Here is a 25,377-nt window from a genome sequence, read left to right as displayed (position 1 = left end):
AGTAGCCCGGTTTAGGTCTGGTAGTTGCCCGAGGGCCGCTACTCTCCCAGTTGACCTGTTCAAACTCCCAGCGATGCCTCGTTCTGGGTCTGCCACCCACCTGCCAGCGCTGACGGTTGCTAAGTTGTTGTTTTTGTGAATCTATGGAAGAACATGACATTTTTAGAGTATCCTAAGCAACAAGCTTCAACTTAATTATGTTCAAAGAAGCCAAGCAAAGCTGGTTAAAAAAATGCATACTGATCAACCCTTCCGCTGTCGCGTTTTGTCTGCTTTGGACTGAGGTCGCTTGTTTTGGTGCGACTGCTTATCGGACCTTTTTAACCTGCATGAAGCAAAAACGGTCTCAGAAATTACCGCATTCTGTGAAAGGGCATTTTGTAATCGGCAGAAATGGTCACAGAAATTCACGACTGTGGAAAGACAGTTCATAATCGAAACGGCAGGGACGTGAATTGAAACTTATTATGGCGTCTCTAGGGCGTGAACAGAACAGCGTCGTGAGCAAAGATGCAGACGATAGCTAGCCCTTTTTGTGTTCACGACTTCTAGTCAGCTTCTACTTCCGCTTTCTCAATGGCAACAGTTTAATCTGGTAAGTATTAAAGCGAAACTTTAGTCTCCTGTCCCAACTGTTCGGTTTATTGTTCTCACCTGATCGCCAGCCTGTTCCTGCGACTACAGTGGACACTACAAAAAGGGGTGTTCCGGGAAAAGTCTGTGGTTTCAGCCTCTTGAAGTCGGAAGCCACGCGCGGTTCTTGGTGAACGGTGGAGTAAACACTCAACAGCTCACAAAGGCCAGCAGGGAGAAGCCAATGAAATGATCGCTTTTCACAAAATGCTGCGGTGTAACACCGTCGGGACGACGTAGTAAACGTTGGAAGGGAGTGGAAATGTACAAAGATGGGCACAAGTAAAAGAATAAACCCGTTTCGAGAAGATTAAAAGTAAGGTTCGGGGGGGGGGGGGGGGGGGGGGGGGGGGGGGAGAGAGAGATGAAAAAACAAGAAGGAAGTCATGTAGGCTTTTTTTTTTCTTTCTCTTCTCGCTGGATTACCTGGTTCCCTGTGGGTGGCAGTTTCCTTTCATTGCTCGCTTTTCAGATATACTTCGATTCTTTAATATTGAGGAAGGTGTGTTGTGTAATCAAACACTTTGCCCATGCGAAGATATTTCGTAACGCAACGTGACACCAAAAACTAATAAATTTCGTCTTAAAGAAAATTAAACCTGAAGGCGACGGTCGAATAAGATTGCAAGCGTTATTTTTATGAACTTTTAAACATGCACGAAGCATGCACGCAACCACGGAACTTCAGGATTGTAATTTTTGTACTAAATCAGTTAACCTTCAGCCTGACTTTAACTTCATTTTAAAGAAAGTTTTTTTTACGCGAAGTAAGAAAAAAATGGGAGCATTATCTCATATGCTACGTAAATCGTTTGCATATCGCTATATTAAAGCAGTTTTCGCTTTTGCAGACTGTGTTTAAACAAAACCCGCGATAAAGTTTTCGAAAAACAGAAATTTCTCTATTATTTTTTTACTTATATGCGTACATAGAGCGGAATGATTACAACACCCAAGTCAGGGACGATACCTGACAAAGCGAACCAGACGCGCGGTTCAGGTGAGAACCCATCGAGGAGACAGCGCCCCAGCGGCGGTGTTCCCAGGCAGCCCCCGAACGAGGCAGCGCGTCACGTGGCCACCAAAGGCTCCCGTGCCCTGACCCGTGCTCTGGGGCGTGCCTCGCAGGGCGGCGACTCGTCGGACACGCCGAGCGAAGCCGACAGCTCCGGCGGCAAGGTCCGTAGGAAGCTGCCCCCGCTGCCTCAGGACCAGGAGCCGAGCCCGGTGCCGGCGCGGCGCGCCAAGGACCGCGCGCGGGTCCTCTCCGCGGGCGCCCTGGACCGCTCGCCACGGCCCAAGCCGCAGCCCCCGAGGGCGTCCTCCATGGACGGCGCGACGGCCAGTCTGCACGGCTCGTCGCTGCTGCTGCCGTCGACCGCCCCAAGGTCCGCGTCGCCCGCGCTGCTCGCGGGCCTCTGCGACCGGCCGAGCTCGGCGTTCCTGTTCGCCGACGCCGGCTCCAAGCTGCCCTCGTACATGAACTCGCTCAAGCAGCAACTTCGCGAGGAGCTCAAGACGGTGACCGGCGAGCGGCGCCGGCTGCTGGAGCTCCGCGAGCGCGAGCGCGACCTCCAGCGCCGCTCGGAGACGGACCTGGCCGCGCTGCTGGCCGGCTGGAGCGCCGAGCCCCGGCCAGGCCGAAGGTCAGCCACCGCGTCGCCGCTGGCGTCGCCGCGCCGGACGCGGCACCGCCGCCACATGTCCGACCCGAGGGCCTTCCGGACGGACCTGCTGTCCGACTTGGGCGCCTTCAAGTCGTACGAGTACGAGTGCCTGGACGAGCGCCCGGCGTCCACACTCGCCCTCGCCGCCAGGGCGTACGACGCCTCGCTGGGACGCCTGGACGCGCGGGGCGCGTCGCTGTCCGACGTCCGGCTGGCCGACGCCGACGCGCTCTGGCTGCGGGGGGCGGCGACCAGGCCGCCCGAGGACCCGCTGGCCCGCTACCGGAGGCCGGGGTGCGTACGCTCTTCTCCTCGGCAAGCACTTCTACACCGCGAGGGCCGATTTGAAGCTGCAATATAAGTTAGTTCGGCAATTTCAGGTGCAGTGCGAGCTCAAGTTACCAAAAACAGCGCCGGAATTTAGTCGAGAATGTGAAACTTTCTATTTCTTTTTTTTTAATATAGACTACGCGCCAGGTTCCAAGAAGGAAATATAAGGTGCTCATCAGGCACGTAGCCAGGATTTTGTATCGGGGGGGGGGGGGGGGGGGGGGCACCGCCACCCATGACAAAATGCTGTATAAGGGGGAGGGGGAAAGGAGGACCCAGCAAAATGGAAAATTTGGGGGGGGGGGAAGAAGGGGGGAGCCCGCGGGCCCCATGCCCCCTCCCCCCCCCCCCCCCCTGGCTACGTGCCTGGTGCTCATGTTCTTTTGGAAAACTTTGCGTCTTTGGAGTAAAATTCACCAGCACACCCCACTGTATTTTTGTACCTGATTTCTATTTTTTTGCTTATTTAATAGGTTAAAATAAGTAGCTATGAGAATTTCAATTATTGATGGTGCTCGTGCGTACGTACGCGCGTGTGTGTGCGTGCGTGTGTGTGGGCGTATGCGTGCGTGTGTCTGCGTGCGTGCTTGCGTGCGTGCATGTATGCGTGTGCTTGCTTGCGTGCGTGTGCGCGTCTGTGTGCGTGCATGTATGCGTGTGCTTGCTTGCGTGCGTGTGCGCGTGTGCGTGGGTGCGTGTGTGTGTATGCGCGTGTGCGTGGGCTTGCTTGCATGCATGAATGCGTACGTGCGTGCGCGCGTGCATCCGTGCGTCCGACTGGGATTATGTGCACTCAGCAAAAAGACGATGCTCCCACATGGACCTATCTTGTACACACTTTCTCGCGCATATCGCCGCAGCGCTCCATGTTAGGGCGCTAACCAGCCCGCCGGTCAGCGCTCCCATGGAATTATTAAACAAATTTTGAGAGCAGTTCACGATTGCGATTAAAGCTGCGGAGCGCTGTTTCTGTCATTTAAAGGGGACGTGCAACGATCTTGGGTAGGAATGTTCCTTACTTTAGACAAGCATACTGGCACCAGTAGCACTTATCGCCACCATATGAGCTGGGCTTCGAGTATCCGCACTCTGTTCCCGAATATTGTTGTGGGCGCCACCATCTTGGTGCTTAGTGCAGAGCACAATCAACTGTCGATTGTCACAATTAAGAAATGCGACAGTTCATCACCTTTAGACACGGAATTAGGAAGCTCAGGTGATATTGCTTTGCTCTGTTGCCAACTGTTTTAATTTCTGTATGACGGAAAAGCACTTCCTGCGATTTTAGATAAAGGTTCAGATAACTGGCGACCATGATTTTAAGCACCAAGACTGTTGAAGTGTCGTTGCTCTGAAGAATAGCTTATTTAGTGACTCTAGTGATACCCAAGTATACTTGCACGCAACGAAATTGGCGAAGAAACTTCGCTCTCACCGCGTGATTTCGAAGATAAAAAAAGTCCGAGGGCACCTAAGCACTTCTTATGACTTGTGAATGCAAAAGCAATGAGTCGCAGGCATGCCGCCTGCGACTCATTGCTTCCGCCTCGCGTTGTCGAAGGTCCTCGTCCTCTTGCCGCCTGAGACGCTTTGAATCGCGAACAGCTTGCGCCTCACGCTTTCGAAAAGGCTTTGTTCTGTCTTTTAGCGCATTGCGCCACTGCTCGTTCCGCCCGCCGTGTATTCGGAGACTTGACAACGATGGTGGATTTCGCTGCCTGCCTCCTCGCTCGTTGAGCTGCGTTATCCTCTCCCTTAGTTCATCTGCGGTGTACCAACACCACGGTGTACTTGCGTGGACGGGCAGGTTTCGCTACTGCCGAGGTTGCGGCTGCCGGCGATGTAGATCCTTGAGCCGCCGTCATGTTCGTCGGCGTCGAGAGGAGCAGATGCGGCGCTCCACTGTGTTCCTTTTAACGATGGATGGATGTTTGAATCCGGCTTAGCCCTTCGGATCGGGCGGTAGCTTACGCCACCTAGCTATGGTGCTGCGGGCCCCGCACCCTACGGCGCGGGGCCCGCAGCGCCATAGGGTGGCGTTCCTTTACACTATGACGCGCGCCAGCCAATGGGAGCCTATCCATCAAATCGCTGCTACAGACTACAGGCCTCGCTCCTTGGGACAGGAGAATTTAGATGCCGTTTGGCGCGGCTTCAAAAGCTGATAAGACCAGTTCGCTCCTTGGGACAGTTAATGCATCGTACCTGCGCGCGGTTGTGTACCACCACTGCGTTAAAGACCCCAGGCTAGTGGTTGTACTGCACTGGCTAAACTTCTCATCTACAGCTGGGAGACAAGTCGCCGGTTAAGGCAGACTAACTTCAAGCTGTATAAACATACACACAACACAATAGTAAATTAGTCGAAGAATCATGATTGCGTCTATTACCCGTGACATGGTCTAAGATTAATGTCAACATAATCAGAATGACATCTGCTAGAAATTGCACGATTTTTGCCACCTGAAGTGCGTATTCCAGTAACTTTGACTGTACTCGCTGTCACACCAAAAAAAAAAAGTTCTGTGCATTATTCATGCGCTGCTGTTCTTACAAGATTTGGTTGTCGGAGGAAGGATCGATGTTTTTGGCGTTTGAAACGTGAACGTCTCGATGAAATAGCGGCAAACTAATGTAAAATGCCTCCACATATATCTTAATTCAGAGCATAAAAGAGTAAATGAGTAATGATTCAGGAGAAGCTGGACTTTATTATTATTTTACTACCGTTTTTAGGTGAATACGAGTATAATCTTTTCTTAAGAGCAGCTCTACCAACTCCGCTGCTGAGATCGGCGCGCATCTCGGTGAGCTCATCGCCGCCAGCGGGAAATTCCCCCGCCGCGCGCGCTACGTCGACGGCCGGTGGCGGCGGCGTTGCAGCCATCGAACGCTCTTCTGAGCTCGGGCGTGGCTCCGTGCCGTCCCCCTTCCGCAGGTTCCGTCGGTCTCGCGAAGGATCCCTGGAGTCCCTCCCGGCCGCCATGTCCCTGGAGAGTGACCTGCTGGGCCCCCTGGCGGGCGGCGCACGCAGCAGTCCCTCGGCTTACCTGGGCGAGCGCAGGCCCAAGCGCAAGGACAAGCTGTCGCGCAAGCCCCGCTCCTGGCACCCCTCCCCCTACGTGTCCGAGGACGAGGACGACACCATAGACAGGGAACAGCGCAAGGCCAACATCAAGGTGGGCGCACTCGCTCGACCCCTCGCTTAGACAGGAAGTGGCGATGCGGGCGAGTAGCTTCATTCGTCTCAATTGCTAATACAGCGCACCGTTAACAAGGACAGAGATGGGCGACAGACAGGACTGCTAATACATTATACGAGAGACAGTGCGCAGGCACTGTCCGAGGCCTTCCTTGTATGACAATCAGATTAGTCGCTCAAACCCTGTCTCTGGACATGTTCGAAGCATGAATTAAACAAACGTACTTGGAGCATGCTTCAGGTGTGTCGGCAGAGAATTCTGTCGTGTTGTCTGCAGCGACTCGCCGTGCCCTTTGTATGAACCCTCATCCGTTTCGATCTGGATGAGAATTGTACCGGCGTGCGGTCGTGTATCGCTAGTGCGTGATGCGCGAAGACCCCAGGCTAGCGTTTGTACTTCACTGGCTCTCCCCTACAGCTCAGACTCCAGACGCCCACTGAGGCAGACTAACTTCCGGCCCTTTCGAACGTACGCAACGGAATCACTTCATTTACGAGCAAATGGAATGCTTCTTAAGTGCACTGGCAGACGACACTTGTTGCGTGTATTCGTGCCTTCACCCGCCGAGTAAATAAAGCGATGTAGCAGTTACAGCGGAAGTAATAGGTTTAATCGCGATGCAAGTTCACCTATAGGGTCGGCGATAGGCATGGGCGACCGGGGCGGCAGAGCCGGGCTTCGCGCTGGCACCAGGGTCCCGCAGCCGCGAAAGGGGGCACTGCGGTCCCCCAACCAATGAAAAGAGCTTAGTTTTATGCATCTGTCACGGTGCCTGTGATGAACGCCTTTACACATTGTTCTTGGCCTCATCGCACAGATGGAATCTAGAGTTACGCAGTTTATTTACCTCTAAAGCCAGTCTCGGAGACAAGGTGGCTATGCAGCGTGGAGAGTCTGTAAGGAAGTTAGATATCAGTTAACGTAGGTGAGCGACGCATTGAAGGCTCTTCAAGATGGGAGTTCAGATGCAACCGTGTACAGCGAAGCGACACGAATTTACGATTCCCTAAGGTCGTATGAATAGACCGATATCACCAGCTAGTTTTGCTAAGCAGCCGCTGTCGGCATGCATCGTAGGAACTGTATTCTTTCTGCACGCTCAATAACCTCGCTGCGGGTGGGCAAGAGCGGAGCACGAGACGGCACGAGATGACCCGTTCACTGTCGCCTGCCTCCTGTAAACTACAACTATTAGCGGCGAGATGTTTCGGTGGCGCCCTCGTTCGGTTACCTTTCGTGACGTCATTACCTTGTGAGCAACAAGTTCGATGGTGTTTGTAATGGGCATGGTGGAAGCCTGAAATCATAGCGCTCTCAAAGCAACACTGCCAACACCGTCAGCATTGAAGTTCTTACACTACTGCTATTATTTCCGTCGATGAGAAATCCTTTGCTGGCGTCTTAGTCAGCATTCGGCCAATCGTGGTGGGCCGACCACAGCGACGCTTTTGATCGCTCACGTCGCCAATTGTGGGGTCATGCATGCAAGGCACGCTCGGTGAGATTGGTGTATTCGTCATTTATTTAGTGATACGGTGCGACATTCTCGTCAAAGAGAACGCCGTCAGCAAGCTCTGGCAAATGGACACGACGCAGCTAGATCTTGGAATGAGACACGTGGAAGGATTTGTCGCCTGGCTGGAGGATTACCGTAAAGATGGGTTTGCGGCAGCACGAACATTAGTAAATAACCCACGTGAAAACCTGGGGATATCCGAAAAACTAAAGGACTTCCAACAACGGCGAAAACACGGTGCTTGATCAGGAACCTGTTGCCGAACCCATGAAGACATTTAAGAGGAATTAATTTCTTGTGATTGTTGACCAGACGCTCATGTCAATGACAAAACGCTTTAAGCAACTCCAACATCATTCTATCTTATTTGGTTTTCTTTACAACATTTTGGCACTCCAGAAACTAGAAAACTAGAAACTATAAAAAAAGAATCACGTTATTGAAAAGTATGAGAATCTCGAAACTCGTTTAACGCAAGCCGGTTGCTCTGACTATGTGGGACTGATCTTGCAGTAGAGCTTTTTCTTCAGTCGTTCGTTCTAGAAAAGGGCTCGTCTGTTAGCGACAGTCTGAAGTACGTGCTACAGAGCGAGGCACTTCAAAACTCTTACCCAACATAGCAATCGTTCTTCGAATTTTGCTCACAGTACCGTTGTCGGTTGCGTCAGCCGAGCGGAGTTTCTCCAAACTGAAATTCATTAAGATTTTTATTCGCTAAACGGTGAAGCAAGAACGGCTGCCAGCCTAGGCCGCGCTTTCGATAAAGCAGTAGACTCTATCGACCATCGACAAAAGCAGCACCATTAAGGTGTCCAGTGCCAAAAAAGCACAGAGAGTGTGTTTTAAGTTGGGATGTGCACGCTTGCAACATAGGGCCTACTCGTCTACCTCCCTACAAGCCACGCTTATTTTATAACGGGGTCGAGAGAAATTGATTGGAACAAGATAAAATCACCACTGGATTTCTGATCAAGGCATGTCACGTTATTGTGTCGTAGTTGCAGTGCAGGTACAAGCTTTGTTGGCCTTGTCAATCGCCGAACCCCCTCCGCAAACATTATTGATTAGCTTATTGCGCGCCATGACGGGAAGTATATTCGCGTCTACTTTACCTCAGAGAAGCAGATGTTCAGTGTGTGCCGTCCTTGTGGTGTACGCTATTGTTTTCTCTTTATATATTTGACACGTTGTATTAGCTCTTGTACTATATTTCAGCCAATGTGTTGCTTTGGGTATTCTTTGCTCGTGTGCATATTCACAAAATGTCCCTGCCACATTTAAAAAAACAAACAAAAAGAAACTTGCTACTGTTTTATATCTGTAGTTCTTACAGTTGAGCACTACAACATGTGCACGTATACGACAATTGGATGTATGATTTATTTTCTCTCACATACTTAACTTTCAACCCCTTCTCCAAATTTTTTTCCCCAGGGATTCGCGTTATCTAACGCCGGTCCTGCGTGTCTATGCACTCTCAGAAGCTTCTGCATGGGGCCTGTGCAGGGATTCATTGGGGACACCAATTATTGGCCTTTCTTTTGCTTTGTTGATAAAATGAAGAGGACGATGATTTTATGATCTAATGGTAATGGGTTACCTCCGCGGTGTCAAAAAGGGGGTCCAATTTTTTACCATTGAGACCGCAGAACATCAAGCGCCCTTTTTATTGACTCACCTGATTAGAGCAAGACAGATGATTGGAGTTCCGAGAAGCATCGCGGAGGCAGTATATGTGTACTTACTACTGGGAGCTATAGATTTAAACAAACGGGACAAGCAAGAAACAAAGACAAAAAAGACATGATAAACATTGGCCTCCCCCCCCCCCCCCCCCCCCCCCTAAACCAAAAAAAAAAAAGAAAAAAGCCTGCGTTGATTCAATAGAATCAAAGTCACTCATTCGATTTTACATTCTCATATATTTGAGATCTTATATTGTTATTTATAGATTTGACACCAATAACGACCTCAGTTTGTTTAATGTATATAAAACGGACCCTTTGTTTTTACAACGATTAGACACAGGTACCGATGGCTTAGAGAGAAACTGAAGCGGTTCTGTATTTTAAAGGGAACACTTAAATCATCTTCATTTGGCTTCCAGGATACCAAATACAAAAATTATATTTCAGATTGATGCGCCAAGTAGCCACAACAGCACTTTCACAAAAGCGCTAAACATCTCTTTCCCGGCGCATTCGCATCGTTTCATACAGAGCTCTAAACACTTCCGCGCCTTCCTCGAGCCTTAAAGGGGTCATGAAACGATATCCGGTTGGAATTTTTGATTATAATGCAATTAAATGCAAAGGTGCAAGCGAGCTGGACAAAAATGACGAAACTTTTCATGACTTTGCAAAATCGTTCTGCTCCTAGTTCGACCCAAAGTATACTCGCACAGACCGTCACTGATTCAGAAGCTTCCTTGTCGTGGTGAAATCGGTAGGATAAAAGGGGACTATTTCTTTAGGTCTTGCCTTCCCAAAACTTGATGACGTGATTGTGGAATAAATTGATTCTCTCAAAATAACAGTGCAAGTATCGGGTTACACACAAACACACGTCACCACCGGCCACAAAAACAATCACACTTAGTAACACAATCACAGCAGACAAAACACACACAGCACTGTGTAAGTGTTTTGCCTGCTGAGATTGTGTTACTAAGTGTGATTGTGTTTGTAGCCGGTGGGTGACGTATGTCTGTGCGTAACCCTATCCTTGCGTTATTATTTTGAGACATGAATAACCAACTCGCCCAAGCTGCCATTTTGTCCAGCTAAATTGGTTGTGTGCATGTTTATACAGCCTTGAAGTTAATCTGCCTTCAACGAGCGACTTTTCTTTCGGTTGTAGATAGGCAATTCAGCTAGTGCAGTACAACCCCTAGACTGGGGTTTGTAACGTGCACCACGCAGTAGTGATACACAACCGCGCGGAGGTACGATGCTCATCCAGATCAAAACGGGCACGGGGGGGATTGAACCCCCTGGGTTCTGCAGCGCGAGCTTCCGCTCCACGTGCTCCGAGCTGGTGTGCGCTAGACCGCTCGGCCACCAATCCCCCGTAATTGTGAGATCGAAACCACCCGCCTGACAACAGTTGAGCGCGCCTCATGGATTGGACACGAGAACTGCGTTAGCACTCGACTTCGGCTCGTAACAATCAGTGCCTCGGCAGACACTCGTTTAGTGGCTGGTGTACAACCATTGCGGTGATAAAAATAGCCAAACTCTAACAATGCCTGGAGTTTAGCGCGTGTTTTTTACTTCCCCAGCCCCAGCGCGTGGGTATGGTTAACGTTGGCCGCATAGGAGAGGCACCAGACCTCGTTGCCGCTTGTTGTGGCTCCAAGTTGAGGGGATGAACGAAATTCATATTTTTAAAAACCTTTTGGCGACCGACATTGCCTGGAAGAAGAAAAAAAAAACTAATCAAGTTTATTCAGTTTTTAACGTTAGGAAGTTATTTTAAGTAGTATTTAGCAAAAGTAGAAAAATCGTTCATGATTCCCTTAAACTGGGGTCACACTGCTTATACATCATACAAAAGATAGTCTGCAAACATCAGACACCGCCATCTCCATGGTTAGAATGCCGCGTGTCAAGTTTCTTCTTGAACTCGCTGACATGCGGCATTCGAAGCACCGATCTCGTGGTGACTTCTATTCGAATCGGTTTGCAGACTATCTTTTGTATGATGCATAAGCAGTGTGAAACAGATGGGAGCAAAAGCTGCGTCGCGTCGCGCCGCCGGAAGGCGTAACCACAGCAACCTTCGCCTGCGCCGTGACGTGGCGGAGCGGCACTCGGCCAAGTCATAGCATCAGCGACGGTTGCTATGGTTACACCGCTCGGCGGCGCAACGCGACGCGATGTGCTCACATGTGTTTCTCGCTTTACCCGAGCAGTCAAAAACGCTGCACGCGTTTTCCTCACAAGCGACACGCGCAAGGCAGTTTAAGCCTTTGGGTCGGGTGTCATATACAGTGGTAGGTTCGAGTCAAATGCTCGTAATATCCAAATTCACAGGACAAAAATACAATTCATTTCTACGAGTGTTTTTTTTTTTTTTTTTTCAGGAAATTTTTTAGTTTATTTTTAAGCACCAAGAAAGGATATGTTCTGTAGAAGATAGTCTTGGTAAGACTCGCCACGGCAATTGCACGTAAAAGATTGTAGCGGGCTGATTTTATTTTTATCCGTAGAAAGTCAGATAGAGTTGTAACGCTATTCTCGTTAATGTTAGCTGTGATGTTATGATTCAGTCTATTCCAAATAAAAGAGTAGATATAGGACCCGGAGTGGGGCAATGAGGGTCCAGGGGAGTCTTTCGGGTTGTTCCCGTGGCGGTGTCTCCATCCTGTGCTGCACAAATTGTTGGCGTTTACTCGCCCCATAGCGCAAAGCAATGTGGAAACAGATTTTTGTGTAGCGAAGGTCACGAATGTTTTAAGTAATTGTGACCCAAACTTGTTGTTTTTGCAGGCGGAGATCGCACGCCGACGCCAGCAGATTGAGGAGAACGCTCGACTCCACGACGAGCTCTACAAGTTGGCTCGCTTGCGGGAGAGCACAGACCTCGGTGAGAACCGCAGCAAGACACGGACAATTGTTTATACAAATCGTAGCTTGGCGAGTGAAACTACGATGTCTGAACGGCGACTCCGACTTGTGTCCTTAGAGTTTTATTTCGGGGACAGCCTATTAATCGAACTGTCTCCGAAAACGGCACGAAAGAACGGAATACGAGTCATTGTGGGAATTCTGTAGGTTGTCACAATCCGCCGGGTGTCACTGCTTTTTAGGTAGCCCTAAAGCACCTTGACAAAATTCACGCTTTGAGTTTTCGTGCGAAGTCACAAGGAACGTGCTACGAGCGAAAACAGCGCCGCCAACGGCATCAAAGGTATTCTGATTTGTTGCCCCGTCATTCGCTTCCAATGGACGCACGAGGCATTCCAGATTGGTGCACATCTGACACGTCGCCACTTGTAATATAAAGGCAAACAGATTAATGAGACTTAAGTGTGTCTTGGGTGTCTAATTTTTGTTTCAGCTAGTGTTGTTTTTTTTTTTTTGTTTTTTTTTTCAATTGTCTGGTTGCAGTACGAGTAGCAGCGGAACAGGCGTTTGTCGCATACACCTCCACCATTGCGCCACCGGTTTGTAGATTTACAGTTTTGAAGTTGAACATCGAGACATTAAGGAAAGAAAATGAAAGCGCAATAATTTGTAACCAGGGCCGTCTTCGTTTGAGAAGAGTTTTACTTAAAAAAACACTACAATGAAAAATAAATATTTTGAAAGGTTATTTGGGGCACGTATTTCTTTTTCTTAATTTTTACACGGAAAACATTTTTTTTCGCGCATTATTTACGTTGTTGAGCGCAATTTAGGTGGAAGTCACGGCCCGCTCTAAGCGCCTCCAGCAGATCAGTGGCCCCGCCCATTACTACTAGATTTGTTTGGTTGCTCGGCTGATGACGTTAAGAAGACTAGTGTCTCCATTTCGCGACATCCGGTGCGTCTAGTCTGGCGTCGGACACCGCCTGTTAGTTGTTTAAGCAGACGCGCGGTAGTTTCGGCATCGTCTGCTATTTCACCACCGTTTATCCTCGTCTGCAATGTCTGTAAGACGAGGACATTAAAGCTGCGCGTCGGCGTCCGTTCTCGCCTTCGACCGTCTGCTATTCTGCCCGTATAAAAAAAAAAAATCTGTAACGCTCGCAAGACTCGACCATGAAAGCGGCGTTCTAAGGTTCCATTATGCGCGAACGACGGTTCAGTACAAGCGTCTGTCAGCGTATGTCAATGTGCGGTAAAAAGCGACCGAGAAGGCTAAAAAAAGCAACGAAATAAATATGCAGGTATTTGAGCTTCTATGTACTTCTTTTTTTTTTTTTTTTTGCCCGTGGCATTTGCGAGCAAGGTGAGCGAGCGTCAGGGCGCACAATTAAAACGTGACCTAAAAATAATCGCTTTTGCAGACTAACCTATCACCCTGCATCGCACCTCTTCTTTTGGATTATTTATTAAAACAACATCACCACCACCACCACGCCAGGTGCGCTACAAAATTGGGAGCTACTTGTCTTTCGTAGCGAAATGACGGGAACATACCTGGACTATCTGGATGTGAGCCGAACGCCCGATTGCCTCCAACCAAATGGCTCGCAAATTCTAACCTGCGTCTGTATCTTGGGTATTGAAACCATGGTTGCAACTGTGACGGTTTCACAATTCACAAAGCAGCGAGGCCGCATTTACGGAAACCTGCATCTTTATTCAACATCAGCACACTCAGTAGAACAAATCAAGCGAGATCGAGCAACGCAGTCGACGTGGGACGCTAGAGTTAGGCTAGTCCCGCTAAGAAAACAGGCACCAGCACAGCGCTTCCCAAGGCTCGTATTTGCGATAGTGCTTTGCTCCAAACTCGCTCGGTTGAGATCTTACTCTAAACAGCTCGGTGAACGCCAGAACGACTCGCACTCACAAAAAGAAACGAGCTCAACGAGCTACACCCGTTGAGCGCACCGCAAACGCCAACAGCCATGTTTGTCATCGTTTGAAACCGAAGCGGAAGCTTAATCTCAGGTTATTTTTGAAAACAATAATGACTCTACCTACATTATTTGTTTCTCAAACATAAACAAAATAGTCGATTAAAATACTATTAGGGCACGGAGATACAAATTTACAACAAACCTTTCACACATCAATCATCTCTCTATCCAGTGAGATATGTAAGCACCTTGTAAGCACGGTGCGGGGCTTAGCGGGATGCGACCTCCATCCACAGAGTTATGATAATGTACGCTAGAGGTTCAACTGGCGTTGCTGCAAATTTTGTGTTGCTGCAAATTGAAGCAGATAGCAACCAGTGAGAAATTGACTTCCGGTAATGCATTTCTATGGGAAAAAGCGAGTGTATTTTCTGTCTGCACTCGATTATAAGAGCAAATATCACGAATAATTCGTAGGTACTAGGTAGCTTAGTACATTTGTCAGCCACGCAGACGAAATAATTGGTCAGTTAAGGCGTATTTATTCGAAATTCGTGGCATGAAAAACGGTGCTAAAACCACTTCGTACATGTATTTACGTGCACTGTCGGACACTGTTAGCGCGAACACGGTGACGGCGCTTTCTAGCATGGGGATATACATGCCAAACGAATGAAGGACATGTGGAAAACCAAGATAGACGGCAATAACTATGCAGTAACACTGGATAAGTAACTCCTTGTGCATGCATACGATCGAAATAAATCGGAAGCCACGTAATATAGTCCAATTTACGATAAATAAGTACTGAGCTTTATTCTTTCTGCTCATGATTACGTGCCAAGATGCTTGTTCTGAGTTCAGATCATCACCCGCACCACACTCTCCAAATCTTTGCAGATAGGGGGAAGCCAGATAACAGCTAGGTGCTCGATAAAAACTGCCCGACATAGGAAATAATAAAGAGACACACCTTTGTAGCCAAGATACTTTATTTTTTAAGTTCGAATGCTTTTTAACCGATCGTAAAAATGCACGACGCCGTCGTGCGACAAAGTCACTTTCATATAGTGACAGGACGGGCATATGACTAATATATAAGCGCCACCGGAATGCTAGCAAACCTTGAACACACTCTAAATTCCTTTCGATCGTTAGTATGCTTAGAAGCGTCGCTCGTTTTTACATACCCATGGAACAGAGCTTTGGGCCTGAAATATAGCGAAGGTTAACACCGCTCAGTGGTAAAGAAAAATGATGTAACTAAGGCAATTACACTTCCACAATATTAATAAAGGTACATACTATCCGGTACAACCGAAATAACAAGTTATTCATGTTGTTTTCCGGCGAAGAGACAAAATTTACGCGTGTTTTCCCATAGGAATGCACAGGAGCACCGCAAAAGTAGACTGGTTGCTGTCTGCTTCAATTTGCCTCCCGGAAATCGCATAGACCCTATAGCGCCAGTTGAACCTCTAGCGTACATTATAATAACTCTATGCCTCCATCTTCTGTGCCTAAATTGCGTCTAGTGGCGTAAATATTGCTCGGGAAAATATTTTTTTTAAAATTTCTTTTATAATATACGTGTCACTTTAAAAAGAAAACTTCGATTGCAATGTTTCTTTAACGTTTCTAAAAGGTTTCTAAAAGAGTGCGCCGACAAAGCTACCGTTGAAAAGGATGAGGCACGCGAATATTGCGCCTCATTCGCTGGCGCACGATAGCACGACGGGTCTTTTCTTTCAGACGGTCTTAGGTAAGACCGTGTTTCGCACGCTAGTCTAAGACGCATTCCAGGCACCTCAGTGAGGGCGTACAAACAATAAGCGAGTGAACAAACTGCCGTGCGCCAAACACTCAAACAACAGATGGAGCTGAGCCCGGACGCCTTACATCTTGTCTGGATTTTGTGTTGCCTTTTCTTTCTCTATAAGGTTTATTCCCCCCCCCCCCCCCCCCCCTTTAACAGTTGCCTTTAACTCCCGTATGACGTCTTTAGTTTGGTAAGTGCTCCGAAATAAAGGGCTTACGTAAAGCTTGTTACGTAAAATCTACCATTCTGCTCGGCTCGTTTCTATAGGCGACCTGTGTTGTAGATGTTCTTGCTGGCTGCGTACTCCTAGGTATGTGGATGGTACTTTCTTCTCATTTTCCCTTTTATGGATCCTCTGCTGCAAATAGAGTGTCGCTATTCTACAGATAAAACAGATCTAAGTATCGTTAAAGTTGGTTTTGCATGTTTTGGTTTTATAAGAAGAAAACGCGAAGGACGCATCGATATTTCCTAGGAAGCGGCAACCCAATGAACACGTAGACATTTATTTTTGACTGAGATGGACACAACGAATGCCCTCTAGAATACAAGGCCTGCGCCTTTTCCCCCCAAACGTCATTATTAGTGGGTCCATGCAGTGCCGACCAGGATGTAAGATAGACATGTGGGGAAACGGCCCATGGAAGCCTACCGCAGCGCCGTGACCGGATTCTGTACTCGTCCGCTTGTGGGTACCCCCGATTTGCAACAGATGGCGCTGCGGCGAGAAGAAAAAAAAATCGGAATCGGATTTGCGTGGAACTCTATGGGAGAGTGCGCAAAATAAACCGAGGGCACGACAGTCCTCCATTGAAAATTCACGAGAAACAACCTCTGTCAGTTTAGCCGGTCGTCACCGGTCGCCCACCCGGAGTGAGAGTTCGCGGTGCTGCACACAGATGGCGCCACAGAAAAAGAGAAAGCCGAGGGGTACACAATCTGGTCACTCATTTGGCTCTCGTTTCCCCACCTGTCTATCTTACACCCTAATGCCGACTCACTTGCGTGTCAGCACCGACCCCAGTGGGTCGTGCGGCGTCTCAAAACAAGAGCGACGTCAGCACGCGGTGACGGCCAGGTAGATATGCATCTGCCGCTTTGTCTTTCATGGAGCTTCAGCGTGCTTGTCGCTTGGGGCGTGTCGGGGATCCGGTAACGATGACGTCATGAGCTGAATTTTTCTTTTTAGCTTTTATTGACACTACTTAATCTAGATTGAACAACTCTGTTCCAAGACTGTTCTTCATTCAAAGATTTTCTTTTGTGTGTGTGTGTTTGTGGGGCAAATTATATTCGGAAATGTCTTAGCAAGAAAACGTTTTCGAACTTTTTTTGGGTCAGGCTCATTTTTAAATGTATATTTTAAGGCCGTTTCACGTGCAACAATGTTTCGCGGGAAACGAGAGCGCGAGGGCGCACAGGCATCACCGCTATCCCCCTCTCCTGACGTTAAATGTGATAATAGGGAGTTTTAGAATAACGTAGGCAATTTTAGCGCACGCTAGCGCTAAATTTAGCGCTTGTATTAGCGCACGCGACGCGAGAGAGTTTTAGAATAGCGTTTCTCCGTCGCGACGCAAAAGCCCAAGCATCTCGCGCTTGCGACGCAACCAAGATACAGTCATAATTTTTATTTCACACTCGAAATGCTATAAATTTAGAAAAAAACAAGTTTTTTGGTCCAGAGTACCATTTTAGATTTGTTTAAACACGAGAATGCGACGCGAGCGGTTGACCGGTCGTGCCCGCTTGCGTCGCCTCGGCAAAAGAGGTCTCGTGTACTGACCTTCGCACATCGTACCTTCGCCGAGAAGTTTTCGCGCGTCGCAAGCATCATGTTGCCGGTGATCGTTGCCAAACCGAGTATAGTTTCGTCTCGTATTGAAAATCGCAGTCGCGAGGATGCCGCCGACCTCGCACTCACGACGCCGCCAAAGCAGCCGCCGACATAATCCTGGAAGCCGCCATTTTTGCTTAACTCTGCTCGTCTTGGCTTTAGCCAACTTCTCATCATGAATCCTCCTTGGAGAAGCGCAAAGGCTCTTTGCGTACGCACGCTATTTCCGAGAAATAGCGCACGCTAAAATTGCGCACGCAAAGCGCAAAACTTGGTTTGCGTTCGGAGCATGCGCAGTGGCGACGACGCTATTCTTTGCGTGCGCAAAGGTTTAGCGTGCGCTATTCTAAAACTCCCTACTGATTGTTTGGGCGGTGTCACCAACACGTTTCTTCCGAAAGTATTTTACGAGATTTACGGTTTGGCCGTATTTGGCCACCTGTTCGTTCCGCAGAAGAGCTGTACCGTAGCGGCGGCGGTGCCGTGCCCTTGGCCGGTGGCGTGCCGCTGGTTGGCGGTGGCGGCAGCGTCCTGCAGGCCATCGACGAGATCCTGCGCAAGGACTACACGCACCAGCAACACCAGCAGCTTCACCAGCAACATCATCACCAGCAGCAGCAACAGCAGCAGCAGCAGAGGCACGCGCCAGGTTACCCAGGTTACTATAGCAAGGCTTCCTCCCTGTACGCCGCGGGACCCCCATCCTACTCGTCGGCCACCATGCCCTGGTAAGCGAGCCACTTCGAACGCGGACGTATGGGGCCAGCCTGGAATGGGCGGCTCTCGCTTTGTGTTTCTATTCGTTTTTGCTTTGCGGTTTATTCTTGTTTGCTGTTGGTTGATGGAGGTTTAAGACGCTTTTAGCGGATCTCTAAATGGTTATCTTGAGCGTTCTTCGTACGGATCATCGGAGTGTCCCCCAAAATGGCAACAAAATACGTCCCCGCCGCGAAGTGCTATAAAGCGAGGCCATAGGTTGAAATATTTGGTACATTTATTAAAAAATTAAAACCGTTTACAACTCCCTGTAACGCCGAATTAGAGCGCAGCTCTTGAGGAGGAGGAGGGAAGGGTACTGGGGGTCACGCGTTCTCGGGGGGGGGGGGGGGGGGGCGGTCGCGCGACCTGGGGAAGAAGTCACGTGACCTTGGGGGGTCGCGTGACCTGGGGGCGTCAAGTGATTTGGGGCGTCACGTGACCTCAGGGGTCACGTGACTTCGGGGGGGGGGGGGGTGACGTGACCTGGGGGGTCAGGTGATCCCCCAGAGAAATTTTTCCGCTAGATTTAGCGGGGAAACTTTTTACGCTAGATTTAGCGGGAAAATTTTTCCACTAGATTTAGAGGGGAAATTTTTCCGCTAAATCTAGCGGGGAAATTTTTCCGCTAGATTTAACGGGGAAGTTTACCCATAATGCACCGCGCGACTACGCCGACGGCGACGCCGACGCCGACGGCGACGCCGCTCAAGCCGGAAGCGGGCGCCTAAGAGCTGCGCTCTAAAAAGGAAAAATAGCAATACAAGTAGACTCAGGACACAAGAAACGCGTTTTGCGCGTTTAGTTTGTTACTCGTCTCTTCCGTCAATTTTAACGCTGATTTGCATTTTTAAGGCACTGTGGGTTGCCGCAAGAATGGCGATAGGTGGAGGGGACGTGCGTCCCGTGCCTCGCAGCGTCTCAAATTGTCGTTGGTAAAGTTTCCACCGACTGGACTGTCCACAGAGCGAATTCGTACAACGGACCATTCTGCACCGACCACCAACACCAGGATTGCGGCAGATCACAGTGTTTCCTATCTCAACACGAGGCCGAAATTGAGGGTTACAAATAAAAAAACTTTAAAGGGAAACTGAAGAGGTTCTTGATAAAAACGAGTTAGAGGTGAATTCTAGAGTATTTTTATCCCGTGAATCTGAATATCACGTTTGTTTTCTCCTTAAATCTAACTAAATGGGAGAAAATGCAAAAAAACGTCCGACACTGCAGTCGTTAAGTCATAAAATGATTGTCCGGCTGCCAAGCGCATGTCGCTCGTGTGGGCAGCGCATGCAATTGCAGGCTCGCCAGGTATTAGCGGCGAGTTGTTTTGGTGGCACCCTTCTATGGTTCTCTATTCTGACGTCATTACCTCGCGAACAACTAGTTCGATGGTGTTTGTAATGAACATGGTGAAAGCTTGGAATCATTGCGCTCTGAAACCAACGCTGCCAACACCGTCCGTCAAAAATAAAGTTCTTACATTACTCTTGCCCCCCCCCCCTCCCCGATGAGAAATTTTTTGCTGACGTCATAATCAGCATTTTGCCAATCATATAAGGCCGACCATAGTGACGCATGATTGGCTTAGATAGGCGCTGAAGATTCGCGGAGATTCCGAAAACTCCTTTTGTGACGTAACGCTCCTAGAACTCAGGAGTACTTTGAAAATGATTTTCTGCATCCTCCGTGCACCGAATATAAAAATAATCTCTATATTCGTGATCCTGGAGGTCAAATGAAGACGACCTAAGCGTTTTTACTCAAATACAAAACCGCTTCAGCTGAACACGTACTGGTCACTAGTCACAGATGCGAGTCACTCTCTCCCCCCCCCCCCCCCCCCACACACACACACTTCCTTACAACGCTCTACACTCTAAAAAAAGCCCGTGCGTCTACTTTCCCGCACAACACTCGGAGAGCCAATCATCACAACTTACGGAGGCAGCTCAGCGAATGACGATGCCGAAACATATGTTTAGACAAAAAAATGCAGTCTGAGTTGTGACATTAAGCAATGCAAGCGTGACATTTTGCATTGCTTAATGTCACAACTCCGTCTGCGTTTTTTGGTCTAAACATATGTTTCGGCATCGTCATCCGCTGAGCTGCCTCCGTAAGTTGCGCTGATTGGCTCTCCGAGCGTTGTGCGGAAAAGTAGACGCACGGGATTTTTTAGAGTGTACTACTATACTCTGTTTCACCTTATGATGTACCACAGGAAAGGCTACAAGCACGAGTAACTTGCCTAGGCCCCGTACTCAGGGCATTTCTCGTCGGCACAAGCTCTCGCGCATTAAGGGCAGCTGCAAATGCTATGAGCTCGCGCGTCTAGCCTTCGCTGCGGTACAACATAAGGTAAAACGGAGTATTAGCGGCGAGATGTTTTGGTGGCGCCCTCCTATGGTTCCCCCATGTGACGTCATTACCTTGCAAACAACAAGTTCGATGGTGTTTGTAAGTAGCATGGTGGAAGCCTGAAATCATTGCGCTCTCAAAGCAACACTGCCAACACCGTCGAAATTAAAGTTCTTTCATTCCTCTTATTTCCGTCGATGGTATACCCTTTCCGACGTCATAGTCAGCTTTTGGGCCAATCGTGGAAGGCCGACCACAGCGACGCTTTCGGTCGCGCACGGGGCTAATACTACCAGCAAGATGGGAAGGAAGGACGTCTTTTTTTTTGTGTCCATTCTCTAGCACGTGCTCGATTCAGCTGCGCGTGCATACTCGAGGCTCACAATACACCGATGCGTGAAGGCTCGAGCTGTATGCGGAACAACCGAGAGAACTCCCTCTGGTCCTGTCCGGGACTGCAGCAGTAGCGCGTCAGCGAGGGCTGCGAGTGCGGCGTCTGATCGGTGGCTCCTCTCTCTTCCCATGGGCAGCTACGAGTACTACGGGGCCGGCGGCGGCGCGTCCCGAGCGGCGGGGCGGACCGGCTGGTTCGTGGCGGAAGCGTCCAGTCCCCCCGGCCGCTTTCCGGACTGCAGCGCCGAGGACAAGAGCATTGCGATGATAGCCTCCACGTTCCCGGCGGACGCCCTCAGCCCGGCCGACTTCGACTACTCGCCTTTCACGACGGACACCGAGGCCGACTACGAGCACACGCCGGCCATGCCCATCCTCCCGGACATGCCCACGCGCTCGCGCAGGCTGCTCGAGAACCTCGGCAGCGCGCCCATTATGCCGCAACCCGCACGGAGGCAGCAGCAACAGCAGCAGCAGCAGCACGCGAGATCCGGTGAGCGCGGCATGCACAACATACCGAATGAGCAAATTGGCGTGTTCGGCGGGGTGGGCAGCGTTTGCCCACTTCTAGCTTGTCAGAAGATCTCGCTTCACTCAAGGTCGGTTACGAGACGCAAGTGAGAGCATGGCCCCAGGCTGAATCTTCTCCGAGACTATATTTTATCAAGAGCATGTCCACGAGAAGAAATAATTTTGAACTGTCAAGCAGAAGAAACTTGATGTTCGCAAAAATGGCGTATTGGCCAAACGCTGCTTACCAGTTCGTTGAAAAAGAGCGAAACTTGGGCATCTTGCAGGAGCCGCTAATGCAATATTCTGTTGGAGTCTGAACTTCCGGAAATGCGTAGTTTATGGGGACCTTTAGCAAACCTTTGCCGTGCTCCGCGTACCGCACTATCGGAGCCTTTGAAGCATGCTTTTAAGCGTGTGTCTCGCGGTCACGGTATCACCCGGGCGCGCGCTTAAAAGCATGCTTCAAAGGCTTCGGCAGTGCGGTACTCGGAACGCGGCAGCGGTTTGCTAAACGTCCCTTATGTTTACTTTATGGTAGACATGATTTTTCTTTTTTCGCTTTGCGTTCCTAGTTTTCTTTTTTATGTGTTGCAGAAAAGAAAAAAAAAAACAGGAATTGAACATTATACACACCTATCTGTAGCTGTATAAACGCCCGTCAGGTCGGCAAGACACTCTAAAATCACCTAAGTCCTCGATCGAGCGATAGAAATCTTATTGAACGTACACTTTATTATACGACACAGCCAAAACTCCTTTATTGCCGCTTTCCTCTACGATCCCAGTAAATTGTAGACATACCTGCCGTTAACATCCTAAAAACAAAATTTGGCGCAGTTGCCAGCTTCCATAGATTATAGTCCGTTGCAACTCAAGAAGGTAGGGCGAGGGAAAAGAAGGCAGGGGAGGAGGAAGCAGACGAAATGCTAAAGAAAGGAGGAGGGTTCCCCTTTTCTCTCCCGCGTTCCGCCTGCTTCCTTCTCCCCGGCCTCCCTTTCCCTCGCCCTACCTTCTTGAGTTGCAACGGACTACGGGACTATCGAACAAGCTGTTCCACGATTCTGGGAAGGTTGCTTCTCTGCAAAGAGAGTCTTAGGGTGGGAATGCCTACTTTAAGCACGTCCGTTAGATCTTATTTGATCCCATATATTCAACTTTTATTGACGACGGGAGTGGCCCGTTCACACACTTGCCACTCCTTAGGACCTTGCAACCTCGCAACCTCTTGTGATCTCTTGCGACGAGAGGACATATTGGACCGCAAAACCTTCGTCCTAGCCAAATGAAGTTCCAGGGTCACCTCACCGATGGCGCCAGCGTGCCAACACGTTCTCTCGTCCTAAGAGATTTTAAGAGGTTTTAAGGCGCAATCTTCTGAGAAAACGCAAGCGCGTGAACGGGCCTTAAGGCGGAACCGTAATTTTAAGATTTTGTTTCTAATAACTTACTCTGTTAGCGTGAAAAAAACATATGCAGAAGCAAAATTAACAGCAAAATAAGACCCTGCCCGTTTCGATCTGAATGAGCATCGTACCGGCGTGCGGCCGTGTATCACTACTGCGTGGTGCATGTTAAAGACCCAAGGTTAGCGGTTGTGCCGCACTGGCTAAATTGCTCATCTACACCTGAGACACCAGACGCCCACTGAGGCAGACTAACTTCCGGCTGTATAAACATACACACAACAATTTGCTTGCTTTCCGTGAAGAAACACTGTTATATGCAGAAGCGAAATTAACAGCAAAATAAGACTCTACTTGATTTGCTTGCTTTTTCATTCACGTCAGCCACACGATAGAGTAACAACAAAGCGCAAGCTACGTTTCCAGGCTCGTTAAATGAGCCCTTTAGCAGCTTTGTTTTTTACGCTCGGGCGTCACTAAAAGAAAGCGTTTGGTGACAAGCGCCAAAGCGTCACATCGCTCGAGTCGTCAAAAAACGTTTTTGTTTCCTCGTCAGCGATCGAACACCTGCGTTTCTTTCGCTGGTGGTACGAGGACTAAAAAAAGGCGTCTCTCGTATCTTTCCGCTGCAGCGTCCGAAGCCCTGTATCGCGACCGGATGGAGGGCCCCCGACACGGCAGCCCCGCGGGAGACCCCTACGCGGACCAGAGCGCCGCGCTGCGGCAGGGGCGGAAAGCGCAAGTAAGAACGTACGCACACTTCTCTCTTACTGCTCCCCTCCAAATCCCCCAAGGATGACTGCGTCTCTTTCTCTCAACATCCTAAAAACTTCCAACGTGGAATACGTTAGAGACCTGGGTATGCCTGAAAAGACATACATAATGAAGCAACACGGAAAAGCGAAGCGGAGGCGGCGTCATCCGCTAAATTCAGCAGGCTTACGTTCCGCCAATTTGGACGACGGTGGTCACGTGACGTGACCGCATGACCACGCCAGAGCACAGTCCGAGACTATAACGTATTCTACGTACAAGAAGTTTTTCAGGGATAAGCAAAACGGGGTGAAAGATTTTTTTTTTTTTTTTTTTTGTCGTAGAGGGCGTTGCGGATTAGTCTCGTTAGTGAGCCGCTGTCGGGTCGCTGCAACTTCCGTCGGCATTCGCGGTGCGTCGTGTGGGTGCGAGCTCATTAACGCGCCAGTGTTTTAAGCAGCTCAATCCGTGGGCACATGTTTCAGCTGCGCTCTCTCCCATTTCCTTTCAGAACTCATCCCTCCCCAAGAGCTCACAAAAGAAGTATTTCTTTCCAGTAAAGCAAATTCTTTTGACCCGAGACCCCAAGGATCGTTCCATCAGTGGTGAGTAAGCTGCGTGTCACGGAACAAAAAAAAAAAAAAAAAAAGAACTGCGCGACGATTACACGTCGTGGTGCGTTTAGACAGCGGCAGAAAGGTCGTGACGTCAATTTTTCAGCCAAACTTAGCGGGAAAACTGAATTGGTGCATCGGGCACGTCACGTCAATTTTTGCCGCAAAATTTAGCGGGAAACTTGAACTTCTCCGTAGGTCCCGTGACGTCAGGTCATGTGACATTAATTTTCCCGCCAATTTTGGCGAGGAAGCTGTTTCGTTTCCGCTCCCGCCGTCGCGGAACCAGGGAACGGGCCACTAACAGCTGCCGCTGTGAAAAACTAGTTTACTCTGTTGAAAACGCAGCGCGTCCGCTTGCAACAACTGAGTTTAAGGAGTAACGCTTTGTATTATTCAGACTTGGTGTAGAGTGCGCTATTGTTCACAGCCTAACCTCTTGTCAATTGAAAAGCCAGGGAAGTGCTGTCCGTCTATTTCCACGCTCACTGACAGCTCAGGAAACTCCAAGCGCGGATGATTCTGTTCGCGCTTCGTCATCTGATGCCGCAATCTGACTTGCTGCCAAGCGTAAATGAATGCTCGGACCCCAACCTGCCTTTCTGAACGTGGTAGTAACTGGAGTGAAACAAAATAATTCATATATATAACGAGAAATCGTAAATAAAAAAAAACATATAAATAATATTTTTGTAGAAATTAAGGATCCTGGAATTCACCAATTCACCGCGGTGCAAACTTCTGTTCCAGGGAATGGTCTGGGCATGAAGGTTGTCGGAGGCAAGGTGATTCCCGGAAGCAATGGAGTTTTAGGCGCATACGTTGCCAAGGTGTACGCCGGTGGTGTGGTCGAGACGCTGGGCGAAGTCAACGAAGGTCGGTCTCCAGAGCTGCGGGACACGCTCCCTGGCGCCGTGTCGCGGTACCAACGTGCTTTATGTACGCTTGCTTTCAGGTGACCAAGTGCTGGAATGGAACGGCGTGCCGTTGACCGGTAAAACCTACGAGGAGGTGCAGCGAATTATCGCCTCTTCTACGGACGAAGTGGAAGTCGTCATCAGAAGGTAA

At 49.3% G+C, this 25,377-nt stretch overlaps 2 protein-coding genes across 2 annotated transcripts in view; both read left to right on the top strand.

Moving 5' to 3' along the window:
- Window positions 1-2,724, top strand: part of LOC8040914 (proline-rich protein 36) — a 12,136-nt gene extending 9,412 nt beyond the window's left edge. The window contains exons 4-5 of the mRNA XM_042292146.1: window positions 1,762-2,161; window positions 2,681-2,724. Coding sequence (XP_042148080.1) covers window positions 1,762-2,161; window positions 2,681-2,724 — 444 coding nt within the window. The remainder of the gene's footprint in view (window positions 1-1,761; window positions 2,162-2,680) is intronic.
- On the top strand, window positions 2,482-25,377 carry LOC121836863. The gene is made up of 7 exons (XM_042292145.1): window positions 2,482-2,594; window positions 5,569-5,809; window positions 11,840-11,936; window positions 17,971-18,244; window positions 21,164-21,519; window positions 25,060-25,185; window positions 25,265-25,377. Exons 2-7 carry the CDS (start codon window positions 5,615-5,617, stop codon window positions 25,375-25,377), a joined length of 1,161 nt encoding a protein of 386 aa, XP_042148079.1. The 5' UTR covers window positions 2,482-2,594; window positions 5,569-5,614.

The sequence above is a fragment of the Ixodes scapularis genome, unplaced genomic scaffold (genome assembly GCF_016920785.2).
Source record: "Ixodes scapularis isolate PalLabHiFi unplaced genomic scaffold, ASM1692078v2 PGA_scaffold2__306_contigs__length_199485367, whole genome shotgun sequence".
In the NCBI taxonomy this organism is placed as follows: Eukaryota; Metazoa; Arthropoda; class Arachnida; order Ixodida; family Ixodidae; genus Ixodes; species Ixodes scapularis.
The sequence above is the reverse complement of the archived record's forward strand: the minus strand, read 5'-3'. Positions and strand labels throughout refer to the sequence as shown.

Excerpts from the sequence above, each read along its gene's own strand:
- LOC121836863 (XM_042292145.1), top strand. The coding sequence starts at position 5,615 with ATGTCCCTGGAGAGTGACCTGCTGGGCCCCCTGGCGGGCGGCGCACGC. Across the intron at positions 5,810-11,839 it reads AGCGCAAGGCCAACATCAAG|GCGGAGATCGCACGCCGACG; the intron begins GTGGGCGCACTC and ends TTGTTTTTGCAG. Across the intron at positions 18,245-21,163 it reads TCGTCGGCCACCATGCCCTG|CTACGAGTACTACGGGGCCG; the intron begins GTAAGCGAGCCA and ends TCCCATGGGCAG.